The 15,297-nt window shown below is 45.0% G+C and overlaps 1 protein-coding gene across 3 annotated transcripts in view; it reads left to right on the forward strand.

Annotated features, from left to right (window-relative positions):
- The window catches only part of ERG (ETS transcription factor ERG), a 111,393-nt gene that overhangs the window by 82,020 nt on the left and 14,076 nt on the right, over positions 1-15,297 (forward strand). For 2 of the 3 annotated variants that reach the window (XM_053565403.1, XM_053565405.1), the window contains exons 4-6: positions 8,154-8,357; positions 9,176-9,256; positions 11,158-11,229. In XM_053565403.1, coding sequence (XP_053421378.1) covers positions 8,154-8,357; positions 9,176-9,256; positions 11,158-11,229 — 357 coding nt within the window. The remainder of the gene's footprint in view (positions 1-8,153; positions 8,358-9,175; positions 9,257-11,157; positions 11,230-15,297) is intronic. The other variant, XM_053565404.1, reaches the window with a different exon arrangement.

Here is a 15,297-nt window from a genome sequence, read left to right on the forward strand (position 1 = left end):
AAGGAACAAGATTTTATAGTGATGGGGCAGTCAGATATACATATTCAATGAGCTATAGGAGGAGTCATGAATATTTATGAAGGGAAATCGTGAATTCGTAATCATGCCTTATATCTCTCCCATCCGGTCATGGCTGGGAACTCAGTTTAAAGGTGTTTCTGGGGTCCCCTTGGCCAAAAGGGACCCATTCAGTTAGCATAGGGCTTAGGATTTTATTTTTACTTCATAATAAATCTATTAGAAGTTCTAGAAAAACAGGAAATAAAAAGAATAGAAGTGATGAAATATGTGAAATGATGCAAGCTAATCCCTTCCCCAAATTGATAAACATGGCCAGTCTCTGAATACAGGCAGGGTAACAAGTTGGTGCAGGATAAATAAAAATTAGTTCACATTTATATTCTGGTGAAAGTGCAGAACACCAAAGAAAATACTTCAGAAGAAACTAGAGTAAAAAAGGCTATCTGAGAAGAATGACGGTAATAAGGACAGAAAATGAGTTCTCAACAGTGGAGTGAGCCACAGAAAAAAGATAGGAAAATCCCCAGGGGTCAGGGAGGAACTGACCTACAGCTCTCCAGCTGGCCGCCTGTCTGGTAACCTGTTCTTTATGCCACAGACCCATTTAATAGCTTGGTGAAGTGATGGATCCTATAGAACACCTTTAAATGAATACAATGAAATACAAAGCAATACAATACAATATTCTTAGTCTTTGAAATTTATTTTGTGAATTGAACGTGAAATAAAGAGTGAGCGTTTGTTTCTAATTGACCTTCACTTTAGAACATAACAAAGGATGTAATTAACAAGGAAGAAAAAAACAGTAGAAGAAGTGAGATACAAAAAGGAAATTAAATTAAGTATGAAGGTAGATATAAAGAGAAATGGCTATAAAATGGCAACCACACCTCCCAGATCTGGGGTGGAACAATGCGGGATCCGGCAACATTATCACTTAAGACTAGAGATCACTTAAATTCCTTGTGGTATGTGGGAAAAGGGTAAATTTGGTGATTAAATTTAGATTTTCATGAAAGATTAACAAGAAAGAGAACTAGTTTGTTAAACAGCCAAATCAATAGAGAAAGCAAGAAAGAAGCAAAAAATGAAATGAAGGAAAATATGTAAATCCACTTTAGTGAGAGATTTTAATTTGCCTTTCTTAGTAATTGGGAGGTCAATAACGTTAAAATTAAATATACATTACCAATAGTTATTTATGGAGAACTCTGTACCCAGAATTAGAGAATTTTCATTGTTTAAGCACTCAAGTAACATTTACAGAAATTGGCCAAGGACTGGACTAGGCCACCAAGACCCCATTCACTGACCGAGGAGCAGTCAAATTGGAAACCAGTAACAAGACAGCAAAGAAACTCCATGTATAAGTTAGAAAGTTAAAAGGCTCAGAAAAAGCCTTGAAATGGGCTTTTTATTTGAGACAAAATTTCAATTTGTGGTAGAATGAAGCATTGCTAAAATTCAAGCCAGTTTTTTCTATTGGGCCTGCTTTATAAATGTAAGTTCTGTCTTCTTGTGAAGGAAAAATTTAACATCTTATTTTTGCAGGCTTCTGAGTGTCTTGGACAGCAGATTGGCCAACTTGCCCAGGGGCCTGGTTTTATAAACAAAGACCTCACTAGACTTGTGATAGGACTTAGAGGTACATTTAAGAAAAAAAATGTATTTTTTTGTAGCCAAGAGTGATTTTACTATCAGGAAGCTAATATTTTACATTGATACAATTCAAGAAAAATGGCATTCAGCATTTATGTTATCATCAGTGTGGCTCTTGTTTTATCTTGCTTTTATTCATTTATGTAGAGGGGCCTCTCAAATAGGATGTTTGCCTGTGTGAGGCATTTTGTTTCATGAAGGCACAGTACATCTTTGGCAAGGCACTACCCTTTTGCCGGATTTAAATATCTACTCAATATTTTCCTGGCAGCAGTGGAACTCTACTAGGTTAGAATCCTGTTTCATGGAAATATTAAAATATATATATATTTCAACACCCACCTCTCACCCCACATATATAACACATTAAAAGTGCAGCTGAGAACTCCATGTGTGATGGTTTGATTACATTTACTTTTTAAATTCCAGTTGCCTGAAATAGAATTCGTAAACCTTTTGATTATTAACCGTGGACTCTAGGACAGGAAGAAGAGGCTTCAGACAGAGAGGGCTTCTTCCTTTTCAGCTGACCCTTCAGGGTGGGGAGGGTCCCCATTTTGGCGTCCCTGAAATGTGAAGTGATGACACAGATGTTTTCCAAACAACTAGACTGGGAGGGTGAAAACATCTTCGTTGGGTCATGATTCATCTGACACAAGTTCCTCCGAAAGCTTCTTAAAATAAAGTGATAAATCAGACCTTTTTGTCGAAAGGAAGAGACTGTCCCAGTGATAATAGATTTTGTTTATTTCATTTTAGCAGAGTTTGCAATGCAAAATGCAGTGTGTTGATGCATTCTTTTTCTGCAATATGTTACAGTTGGCAAAGTGCTTTCACAAACATTATCGCATTTACTTTTCTGTTCCATCCAACATTTCATTTAATTACCCACAGAAAAAATAAAAGGAATTCCAAAGAGGTTAACGTTTACATCTAGTAAATGTGGGTATTGTTTGGGACTCCCAACAAAGTCTTCTATTTTCTTCACCAACTTTTCTGGGACTGGTTTAATTTAAGACTTGTTTTGATTCCTTGGACACTTTCAATGATTCTGAAATCCCTAGTTGGTGAAGGGCAGCCTCTTAGCGAGACACTCGAGGCCCTTCCTGACCTGAGCCCAGTTTTCATCTCCATCCTCACATGTGGCCGTGCCTCCTCCAAACCCTCTGCCATGGCTATACCCAATTTCTCTCTTTGCACTCAACATTTTGGGTATTTCATGCCTCTGTGGGTTGAGGCTGGGCACAAGTGATTCCTTTAAACTAAAGAGCTACTATCTGCTTCTGTCAAAACCCTTATTCATCCAGGTCAACCCAAGCCTTCCTGGGAAGCCTTTCCTTTCCTTCCTGGTTGGGATCCCTCACTACCGCTCTGCACTTTGATTTCCCACTTTAATAACAGAGACTTTGTCCACGCTGTGGGTCTTAGTTGTGGGCACAGCTCCCTGCCCTGGTGGATTCCTCGCATTCGTATTCGCCTCGGCCACTTCAGAGTCTGCATGGGACTTGTGAGTGCTGTAAATCCTCAGTAACTCTCCCTTGAGTTGAACTGATCTTAGTTCTTATCCTGTGTGATTCATTCCTTGGGTCCTAGAATTTGACACATTATATTATAGAAGAGAAAGATGAGGCCCAGTCATGGTGTTAGGTGTCAGGTTCCAAGCCACACCGCCCGGATGGCAGCAGGTGCCTCTCCACCTGGTGGAGGGCCACACCTGGACACTGGCAGAGGTGATGCCTCAGTTGGGGCTCTTGCTGACACCCTCTCTTTTTTTCAATCACATGCATGGTTGGAGTCAGGAAAGGAGGGGAGGGCCTGTTGGATCTTGTGGGATTTTGTGAGATCCTTCCTGTGGTGACCTGGTGGGACAGAAGAACAAAAGCTTTGCTGAGACATCATGGGCCTTGAAGGAGACCAGAGAGACTCTTCCAGGCTCCCTAGAGAGTTAAAAGGTGTGTTTTGGGACCACATGTTAACAGTAGGACTCAATGCACTGTGGGAATCCTAAAAACCGACATCTGCAGCTGCAGTGTCCAAGCCTGGCCCCAAAGGACAGGTTGGAGCTCAATGTGGCAGTGTCCATGTGGCAGAGACGAGGGCTTCGGTCTTGTCATTTGCCTGTGTGGAGATTCAGTATAAGTGTTCGGACTGTGAGAGCACCAGGGGTAGATCCCCAAAGGAGGGGATGGGTGTAGGCCGGGTTATGAGAAGGTGCTAGATCTCCAGGTTGTGGGAGGCATGGGGCACAGGCACAGTGATGGTCATTCAGGAGATGGCAGGTGGCTGTGTGGGGGCAGATGGGGGAGGGCTGCATGGCCGGGCGTGGCACCAGTGAAGACAGTGGGGCCCGGAACACAGAGGGCTGTGCTTCCTGTGCCCCTGGCCACCAGTGCTCTGCTGTAAGGAGTGCCCCACTTCTACTGAGTGGCCATTTTTTGTTTTAATAGTATTTGCTTATGAACTTACAGGGCAAAGGTGTGGGGATCAATTGCCAAAAAAAAGTAAGAATGTCTTGAAGTCCTGTTATTCTATTATTTATTTATTTTTTACTTTTATTTTATTTTTTTTCTGGTTTCATATACAATCTGAAATATTTTCATATTCTTTTTATATTCTATTATTTTCAAATGAAGAAATTTCCATTAGCAAAATGTAAAAGACTAAATTTTTATTCCCTTGAAAGAAATGTTATAGAAATACTCAGATCTATACCTATTAGGTGTATATTTCATATACATAGAAAATATTTAACATATAAATATTTAGTCTTTGAAAAATAGAGAACACATTTTTCATAAATAATTTTTAACCCAAGTATTACATGTTTATTGCTGGGGAAAAAATAAAATGCAGCTTAGTGGAAAAAAAAATTCTGAAAGTCTCCATCTCCTCCCCTCAGAAAAAACAGCTGACATTTTGCTGTTTGTCATTTCAAACTCCTTTCTATCTAAATATTTATGTATCTTGGTAAAACACAATTATATTGCAATAATATTTTGAAATTTTTTAATTCTACTTTGAACATTTTTTTGTATCAGTAAATACATTTCAGTGATACAATTTTTAGTTTCCAAATAGCATGAGAAATTTCCTAAATATCTCACAACTTGAAAAGTCCTGTTTTCACTGGACATTTAGGGTGTTTCCAGTGTTTTGCTATTATAAACAGCACTACAAAGAACATCCTTGAAAATAAATCATTGCGCACATCCTCTATTATTTCCTTAGGATAAATTTCTAGAAGTGGAATTTTTAAGACAGGGATTCTGCACATTTTTAAAGACATTTGAAATGTGTTGTTGGATTGCTCACCAGAAAGGCAGAGAATTATACTCACATCAGCAGTACTCCAGAATAGCCTTTTACCAACTCCAAGTGGAGATTCAAGACATAAGAATAATATAGGTTGAGGAATTAATCTCCGGGGTCTTACACGTGATTTCCTTAAAGGAAAATTGAAGGAGCTATGCCATACGGAGGAGCGAGAGAAACTGGGCTTCTCTTTTGAGCTGTCTTCCTAAGATGCCATGTCACATCTTAATATGTGACTTTCAAACAAGATGTTTATGTATCATTTTTTAAATATCTGGTTCCACTATTAAGGGAAGAAAATCCATTACCAGAATGAGCTGATGTCTAGGAATTAGCAGTACTTGTTCTATAAGATGATCCTTCCATGTTATTAAAAACAAAACAACATGAAAAGAAGGTTCTGGCTAATACCTACTGGTGGAGCTCGCAAGGAGGGACTTGTGTAGGGCTGTGGAAAGGCAGGTCCTCTTGTCTGTGAGGGCTTTGAACTGCATCCTTAAAACCCGTCCGAAGACCTCAGTATGATCCTTTTCTCGTAAAAGGAGGAATCTTGACATTCCATTAAAAAAAGAAACATTTTATTCTGAAAGCAAAATGCTAGCCCAGTGACCAAATGCCATCTGAACTGAGGTGAATGGTCGACGTTCACTGTCCACAGCTACCCTGTTTCCCCGAAAATAAGACAGTGTCTTATATTAAGTTTTGCTCCCAAAGACGCGCTAGGTCTTATTTTCAGGGGACGTCTTATCGTTCCTGTAAGTAGGTCTTATTTTCTGAGGATGTCTTATTTTCGGGGAAACAGGGTACATTCCATTTTCTGTGTGTTTGGATTACAAAGGAATACACACACCTTTCTGTCGCCACTGCCGTTTAATTTTTTAATGATGTTCTTACTGCCGCAATACCGCAATACTTTCTACCAATACCGTACAGCACTCACACTCTCCATTCACAGAAACCGAAAACTAAATAGTTTTCGGAGAGTGTGAGTGCTGTACGGTATTGGTAGAAATCTGATACTACCTGGTCAAATTGATGGTTCACGAGCCTTGTAGCCCAGCAGTCCCTCACCCAGGTGCTCATCCTAGGCCTGCCAGCCCCATGTCTGATGGGAGGATCTGGAGAAGGGGAGGAGCAGGATTCAGCAGGTGCAGGGAGCAGCTTGAGGCTCTGCACTCCTAGTCAGCTCCTGGGTGGTGCCAGTGCTGCTGGGTGCGAGGACTACAGGGTATGAGGACTACACTCAGAGTAGAGAGGACCTGGGCACATGGTCTAAACCTTGGCTGCACGTTAGAACAACCCTCCGGCCCAGTTATTAATAAATCAAAGTCTCCCTGGGCAAGACCAGGCATCACTAGTTTCCCAGTCTCCCCAGGTGACTGAAGTGTGGATCCCAGGCTGTGGGCCAAAGCAGACTCCTTCATGTGCTTGCAGAGAGATGCTCAGGGGATGGTGTTCCCAAGTAAACTGGGTGCACGTGTCCATCAGAGTGAGCTGAGTTCTAGGAGGTAGCAGTACTTGTTAAGCCAGGAACTCTGCACACTTTTAAACATGGAAACACCCTAAATGTCCAGTAAAATGAGGACTAGTTAAGAGGACGAGGGGAGGCCCAAGAGCCTTTAGGACTAAATGTGTCTGCATGGATTACATTGCCTACATCTTGACAGTGTAACACTGATTTCCAAAAGCAAGTCATATACCTTTTAAGTTAACTTTAAAAACACAAGGCAACCTATGGAGTTGACATGGTAAAAGTATTAAAATACCTCTAGGAATGAAACATACACGAAGTTGAGGATAGCAGTTACTTCCAGGGTCTCCAGGATAGGAGTGGAATTGGGAGGGTGACAGAATTCTACTGGATTTGTAGTAATTTCTTCTATGAAGCAAAAGGGGGTAAAGGAGAGAGGGAGAAGGGTGGGAGGAGAAAGGGAGAGCGGGAAGAATGGGGAGGAGAGGAAGTCTGGGAGTGCGGCTGCCTCTCCCTGCTACTGCTCTGTCGGCCTCAAGTGTGTGACGATGGCACAGCTCAGGCTCCATTCCTGAGCAGCTCACTCGTGAGTGGGGCGGAATAGGGCTCTCGAAGTATCAGCTGAAGAGTGACTCAGAAGGATGGTGTAGTCTCACATCAGACTTTTTTCTTTGAGACGATTAGAACACCGGGGCTTGCCTGACTTTAAGGACTTATCCCTGAACCAAGGTGCAGGCTCATTTTATTAATACCTATGAAACAGAAGCAGCAGCCTCCCCAGCAAGGCCCAGCAAGTTGAGAGATGGTGGGATTAGAACTCAGGGCCCCATTTCCCTGCCTGGGTGTCTCCCAGGGCTCAGGGCTCAGGGAGCAGCTGCCCCCTCTGCCAGGCTCTGAAGACCCCTCCACTGAGGGGGGTTCCCAGGGGAGGCCCTGGCCTGTGTTTCTGTTGGGGACCACCTGCTCCTTCTCCCCTGGGCCCTGCCCTCAGCGTCCCATGTGTGACAGTAGGGTATGACAACATGGCCTGCATCCTGTGGGGCGTTTGTGCTCAGCAGCTGTGGGATGTGAAAGCCACTCACCCAAGCCCTCTCCCGCGGATGCCAGTAAGTTGCAAAACCAAGCACCTTGCAGGAAAGGTCTGTAATTGGCAGCTGGGAGGAATGCTGGCTGCGGGGATCAGTGAGGGTGCTGCTTTACCTCCAGTTGCTTCCAATCTGCGCTCAGTGTTTTCAGCATTCTGTACAAACACTGTTTATTATTATTATTATTTTTGTGATCTGTAAAAGGAAAGAAAGTTTCTTTTTATTCTTACTCATTTTAAGTGAATAATTGAAAATAAGTGAAACAAAAGGAATTTTAAAAATCCCATGCCCTCAGGAAACCCTAGATTATCTGAGCAACAAAAGGGGCGGGTGATGTGTCTAATCCTGAACTTCCAAGACTTTAAAGACCGTGATCCTGGCTGTGACTCAGTTTGGGTCCCTCCTCGCAGAGCAGTCTGGGGCAGGCTGGGAGCTGTGCTCCTGGGCTGGGGGCTGTGCTCCCGGGCTGGGGCTGTGCTCTGGGCTGGGGGCTGTGCTCCTGGGCTGCTGGGGCTGTGCTCCTGGCGCCCTGGGAGGCGGCTGCTCTGGGCAGTCCCATCGGGAGGGGGCTTGAGTTGATCAGCTGTGTCTCCTCCTCCTTTCAGATCCCACGCTGTGGAGTACAGACCACGTCCGGCAGTGGCTGGAGTGGGCGGTGAAGGAGTATGGCCTTCCAGATGTCGACATCTTATTATTCCAGAACATTGATGGGAAGGAGCTGTGCAAGATGAGCAAGGACGACTTCCAGAGGCTCACGCCCAGCTACAACGCCGAGGTCCTGCTGTCGCACCTCCACTACCTCAGAGAGAGTAAGCGGTCTCTTCTTCGGAGCGTGCATCGCTGTGGCGAGGGTTCTGAGCGACCTCGGCCTCAAACAATGGTTCAAACACGTGTGGACCACACTCTGCAGCCCTTGCCCAGTTCCCATTCCAGATCTGAGGGAAGCACACGCATAGAGTGTGATGACTTAGGAGCCCCCAGGGAGAAGTGGTCAGCACTCTTAGGAAAAGCCGACAGCTGGTCTCAGCACCCACTGCCTCTTCCAGAGTCTTGCATCAAGGTCAAATGTCAGAGGGAAAGGGAGCTTCGGCAGGTCACACATCAGTTAGTCTCCAGGACACCCCAAACTGAAGCAGAAACACTACAGAGAGGCTCCTGGTTTATCTTCCCTAAAGCTGAACCAAGCCCCCTTTACGTCCAACCAGAACTCACAGGAGGGACATTTTCACTTCCTATCATGAGATGTGGCTTAACCCACAGAATGGGAATGGTGTGCTGGTGGTTAGCAGCATGAACCCACCATGTTTGCTGCATGCTTTAATTTTTAAAACGTCAAGCATGGTTAGAAGGAAGTCCTGGAAGTAGCAGGGGGAGTTCTCCTCCGGTGCTTTGCCTGGCATCCCGACACCTCTCCCTGAATTAAAGGGTCCCCTTAGGTTTTAACACGCTAACACGCAGCAGGTTGGCGGAGATGTCAGCAAGCTGCCCGCCATGGTAGGGGGGAGTGGGGCACGTCGTTCTTTCTGTCTGTCTGTCTGTCTTTTCCTTTTGATTTTTTTTTTTTTTTAAGAAAGGTAATTCTCTCTCTTTTTTTCATTTTGATGTGGCTTTTCGTTTTGTTTTGTAGCTCCTCTTCCACATTTGACTTCAGATGATGTTGATAAAGCCTTACAAAACTCTCCACGGTTAATGCATGCTAGAAACACAGGTAATGCTGGCCCCACCCCTGCCCCGGCCCAACTGCAGGGGCTGCTCTGCAGGTTGCATGTTTAAGGGGAAACGGGTCAGGGTGTCAGCAGGCAGAACGCAGACCTGGACGGTCAGTGGGTGCTTCTGATAGCTGGGAGGTGCCACAGCCTGAGGAAAGTGCAGTCCTTTGGTTTCTGAGTGGTTCCCACCCTGCCCCTCTTTGATGATTGAAGTATTTCTTTTAACAAAGAGATGTGCAGATTCACCTTTAGTTCACAACTGCTGGGTTACGGTCTCCTCTTAGACCCCATGTACTTGCTGTGCTGACCCTGTAGAAAGCAAAGCATGTCCCTCTGATAGAAAGAGGCCAATAGCAATTCCTTTCCCTCCTCATTTTAATTCATAAGAGAATGTTTACTAGGACAAGTTGGAGTCTTATTTTTCTTTCCTGATAAAATTTTAGGCCATTAATTCATCGCGACTTTAATATTCTTGAACAGACGTGGTGTATTTGCAAAAGGCAGTGGGAAGGAAAGTCTATTACTTTTTGTGAGCTCGTGTTCCAAAGGAGAAACTTGTTATCGTTTTAGAGGATATGAAATTAGTTACTAACCGAATGCCTCCTTTTCTTTCTCTATTGATTTGACATTTTCTTTGTTCATTTATTTTGCCTGGGCCTAAGTAGGGTCTAATGCAGTGCTGTGCCCTGACTAACCTCCCTCCGGCACCTCCGACACCTCTGCTTGTAGTTGAAGCTACGTTTTCTCTGGACGAAGTGCTCCTGGTTCATGGCCATTTCCTTCTTCCTGATGGAGACACCTCTAGAAGCACGGCCACAGGCTGCTCACCCCATTCTGTTAGCTCCAGGGACCCTCCACAGCCAGCAAGGCTAGGGACGAAGGCAGGAAACGCTAGGAAGCCTTAGATAACTCCTCACAAGCAAGGCAGCTCACTGGTGGTCAGCCAGAGATTTTCCAAATATTATACATCATTTTATTTTAAAATATAAAATGTGAGTGAATCCCAATTTGAGCATTACAATGAAATTGCTAGTTCATTTTGATCTTCTGTATTCAAAACATTAAGCCTTTAATCTGAAGTAAAGAAATAGTTGCTTTGAGTCTGTAGTACACTTTTTCAATTTAGGTCACACCCATCAGCCTGGAAAGGACCTTGTGGCCAGAAATAATAAGTAAAATAAACAAAGTGATTTCCCCTTCTTAGGAAACACCTTTGAGTTATACTCATTTTCTGATAATTTCACATTCATTTAGGAATTCTTTAACAGTTGAGTGAAAGTTTCAAGGAAGTTCTGAATTCATTGATTTTTGTTACTGTTAAACACAGAAGCAGTTAATGAATGGGGCAACACATTCCAAGTGCACTGAGAGGCAGGAAGGGGATTTTCTCAGTAAAAAATATGAATATTGATTGAAAGAGAGAAAGGGAGAACATATCTTTGAATAGAGATGTGGATTAATTTTTAATAAGATCCATATACTCTTAGGTTAAACACTTTTACTTCTTTTCTACTATTTTCCAAGAGCTCTGTAAAGCATTTTATGCGTTTTTACACATTTTGGAAAATAACACATGCACCGTAGAATTTTTTTTAATAAAATGAGATTGCTTGGTGGGTTATTGGATTAGGAGGCACAGATGGGGTTTGAAAAAGAAACTATGAAATCAAAACGCAGAACACTTTTGTCAAATGGGGCACAGGGGCTTCAAGTTCATGTCCACCTGCAGCATCTGTTTCTGGCTCCGCATCCATCCATTCCTCCTGAAGGCTGTTAGGGCAGGTTTGAGGAGATGTTCTTCTCTGTGTTGTCCCAGGACAAGGTAGTCTTGGCATTGATGTTGAGACCCACAACCGCAACAAAAGACCTTCACATGTTTTGTCTTTCCTTTTGTCTGCAGGGGGTGCAGCTTTTATTTTTCCAAATACTTCAGTATATCCTGAAGCTACGCAAAGAATCACAACTAGGCCAGGTACGAAAACACCCCTGCGTGATCTCTTCCATGAGTGGCCTCCCAGATGTCCTAGTGAGATGCGTGACCTAAGTCACGGGACACAGAGAGCTAGCTGATCCTGGTTCTGAAGCGATTCCCCAAGGGTCCTGTGTGCCTGTGTTGATTTGGAAACTAAATTCAGTTGAATCATTTCATTCAAAGACCACATGAAAGGTCTCTGAACTACAGGATTGAAAGCAGATTAGCCCCTTTCCTAACTGCTCTGGAAGGCAGACGGGCAAAGAAGGCATCTTGGATGCCTGACAATCAGGAATATGCCCTTTTTTAGTTAAAAGACTGATTTATGTGTAGTCAATTAGGGGAACAGCAAGTGGAGTCCCGACATCAGTAGTGACCTATTGGCAGCATTCACATGTGCTCCCTGTAACAGTAGATCCTAACAATTCCATCCCTGCGCGGCAGCCGCGAGGAAGCCTTCCAGAGAGATGGCCAGTGGGGAATTGCATGGGTGAATAATCAGCAGGAGAGTGGGCATTTGAGACCGAGGGTACACACTTCTGTCCCCTCACCGGGACCTACGACAGCCCTGTCATCCAGGAGTCATTATGCCAGCCCCACAGTGGGGAAGATGGGACTCAGGGTGGTGGAGACATTGGCCCTCTTTGTACGTGGATCTGGAACCTGTGCCATAGGTCCAAGTCACTCCTCTTTGACCTCCAGCTCATGTCCAGGCTACAGAAGTCTCACTTGGAGCTGGTCTAAGGGAAGAGCCTCTCTCTTTCTGGTGAGAAAGGCTGGAGGCCCCTCACTAGAAAAGCAGGAGTGAGGAAGCTTCTTGGGGCTGTTGGCACCCCAACAATGTCTGGTTAATTATGGGCTAGTAACTTCAGGCTGGCAGTGTTCTCCTCTCTAACCTTAGAGAGGTTGCTTCTGGGTGTACTCAGTTACTTCTGTGGTGTGAGGGATCCCACAGACCATTTAAGCAAGGATCAGACTCAGAATCTGGAGTTATCTGGACTGGTCCTAAAGAAATCCACCATGGGAGCTGAAATGGGAAACAGAAACTCACATTTGACTCTGGCTCTAGAGATTTTGTGATTTTTTTTTTTTTTTGAGTATTTAAAGAATATTTCCATCTCAACTTAAAAAAATAAAAGCTATCTGGAAAATATTTGGTTAGGAGGATTACACATTTGTATTTATTTGTTTGGTGTTTGTTTTAAGCTATCTCATAAGTAGTAGATGTTTCTGGCTGAGTTATGAAGCCGGGGTTTATGAGCGAGTGTTAGAAACTGCCCCGAAGATCACAACAGTGGCCACGTCTGCAGGCACGACAGGCTTGCTGGTCAGGTCAGCCAGCTGACTGCCCGATGCCCCTCACGTGGATCAGTGGATCCTGGAGCTACATTTTTCATATTTTAGGATGTGGTAGATTTGAAAGGATTGGTCCACCCAGGTATGGAACAGGAGGGTGGCTCTGATGTGATGGCTAGGACTTTCCCTGTGCCCAGCCCAGGAAGGGACAAGCTCAGACATTTGTCATGTCACTCTGATGATGCTTTTTTCATGGCCCCATCGTTTGAGCACGGCCTGGAAGAGATGGCACTTCCAAATCTCTGTCGCTAATATAGTAGGTTTCTGAGACTCAGTTTGTATCTGAAATACCTGTTTTGATTACTGTTGCTGTGCTTATGAAAAGAGATATAAATATTGGTGTCTGATTTAAAACACACCAGCGGACAGTTTACTGTAGGCCACGTTCAAGGATTTGACCTTGGAGAAGACGATTATTTGTACACCTTGGGTCATTCGTTGCTGAGCTGTCAGCCTTGAAGGAAGGGTCTCGTAGCTAGGAAAGCCCAGGACTTTGTGAATTGAGAGCACCATATGGCTCAGGGGTGGGCTTTGCACTGCTGGTTTGCAGAACTGCAGCAATCACAGACAGGGGTCCCTGAGCATCCCACGGTAGCCGTGTGGAAAGTGGGTATCTGACCACTTTCAGAGGAGGAGATTGTTGACTCTTTGAGGGTTCCTAGGGATAGAGACCCAAGTCCCTGTCCCCTCCACTCTTGGTTTGCTGTGTCATGACCTTTAATTCCACTCCATTTGTCTGACCCCATGTCTGGCCAGCATCACTGGGCTAACCCTGAAGCTGTCCCCTCTCTGCGCTGTAGCTGTTTCGCGTAGAGTCCCTGAGGGAAGCATAGTGGTTTGCTCGCTTCACTGGTTTAGACTGGACACAGCCTCTGCCTCCTTTCCGCTGGGCTCCTTCCTCCTGCAGCGGCCGTCCTGCCCCACGTGCTCCTTCCTAGAACTTCCTCCCACCTTTCCTTTCCTGCCTGCGTCCTCCTTCCCTGGGCTGCTTCCCCCGTTTGTCTGCTCCTCTTTCCATGGCCCCACTTATCCCAGAGCGCCCAGAGGCAGCCTGCCCGCTGCCGTGCCTTTTCAGGTTACCCTGACCGCTGGCCGAGACCGTCACATGGAGTCTCTCCTCCTTTATTCATGCCTTGCCCCTTTTCTTCGCCTACTTGTTCCTAGTACTTTCCTCATATTTCCCTGATTCAGAACAAACCTTCTTGCATGACTGCTTTGCTGAGTGAGAATTTAGATCAGTCTCTTCTCTTCTTAGAAAGCGCCAGCACGTTGGCACAGCTTTCCATGTGCATTTGATGACATCTGTGTGTTTTTCAGGTTTTTGCAGTCATTATTTTCCCTGCCCCCTCTGCAGACATTTTATCCTTTGCTGAATCTACTTTCTTAGGAGCCATAGCCCCTTGAGGTCTCAGGGAAAAAGTGGCAAAAACAGAGTCCAGTGTGACTCACAGACTCCTGTGAGCTGCGTGTGACTGCCCGGCGCGTCCCTACCTGGCCTTCAGGAGCAGGCCAGGCGCACGTTCGCTTCTTCTCCAAGGAGGATGTTCTGAGGCCCCATCCTTTCCCCCTCCATCACCATGACAACCCACGTAGAGTGATGGGTGTCGAGGATGTTCTCAGAAGAGATCAGAGAGTTAAGCCTGCAGATCCCATCTTAGCTTGTGCTTTGAAGCTGGCGCTCCTCAGGGGTTTCTTAAAACCTTAAGTTATTCTCCACCGATGCCCCAGACTTAGTGCTGCCCAGCATGGCCAGGCAGAGCAGGGCCATGTGGGCTCTGCAACCTCTATTGCAGGAAGTGGCCCCCAATGCGTATTTGTTTCCTCCTCGTTCTAATGTAACCATAGAGATCTGCAGGCCTAGGCAGGAAAGGCAGGAAATGTCCCTAGATCTCCACGCCTCTGATACGGAATTTTAGAAGACGCCAGGAAGATGTGGAAGAAACAAGGCTGAGACTTAACTGTGTGAGGGTTGACTCCAAAACCCCCTTCTATTGAGCAGAGGGTCATAGCACTTGGTCTTTCTAATTTGTCTTCCACTGGCATCTAGGTTAACTGAGAGCAGGCAAGTCATCCTCTCCCACCCAGCCCAGCGTGGGGACCTGCAGAGCTGCCTTGCAAATGTGGCCTGGACCCTGCCCAGTGAGGATGAGCCGTTCCATGATCCAAATTCTAGCCCTTTAGAAAATGAAGCAAGCAGGTGGTTGGAAGGCAAGGGAGCTACAGAGTTGCCCCCAGAGAGTCTGATAAAGGGAGAGTGAAAAACTGGACTGAACTTAAGCCCTCCCGGGAAAGGCAGCCAGGAGGTTGTTTGGAGTCACTGGTATCTTGGGCAGGGTGTGGTCAGGGAGGGGTCTCATTCAGAATCAGGAAGTTAAGGAAGCTGCTGGCATGTGGGAGTCAACGTCAGCCCAGGTCCCTGTTTGTGGCTTCGTGTTGTTTTCTGGTCTAGTGATATTGGTAATATTGGTAATACACGTCTATGGCCACCCCAAGCTGCCCATGAAATGGGTTTTATAAAGTTCAGGTTTAAGGTCATTTACAGATAAAACAGCAGAACCAACACCAGAGATTAGCCTCCCCCCTACCCAGGAACTTCTGCCAAGTGTATGAGTTAATTACCTTGAAGATCAAAGTTCAAGGGAAATGGAGAAGGTGTGGAAGTAGTGACCAAAAATTAAACATAAGATATATTCTTATAGGAAGACTTATGCT

This window comes from Nycticebus coucang, chromosome 16 (genome assembly GCF_027406575.1).
Source record: "Nycticebus coucang isolate mNycCou1 chromosome 16, mNycCou1.pri, whole genome shotgun sequence".
Classification (NCBI taxonomy): Eukaryota; Metazoa; Chordata; class Mammalia; order Primates; family Lorisidae; genus Nycticebus; species Nycticebus coucang.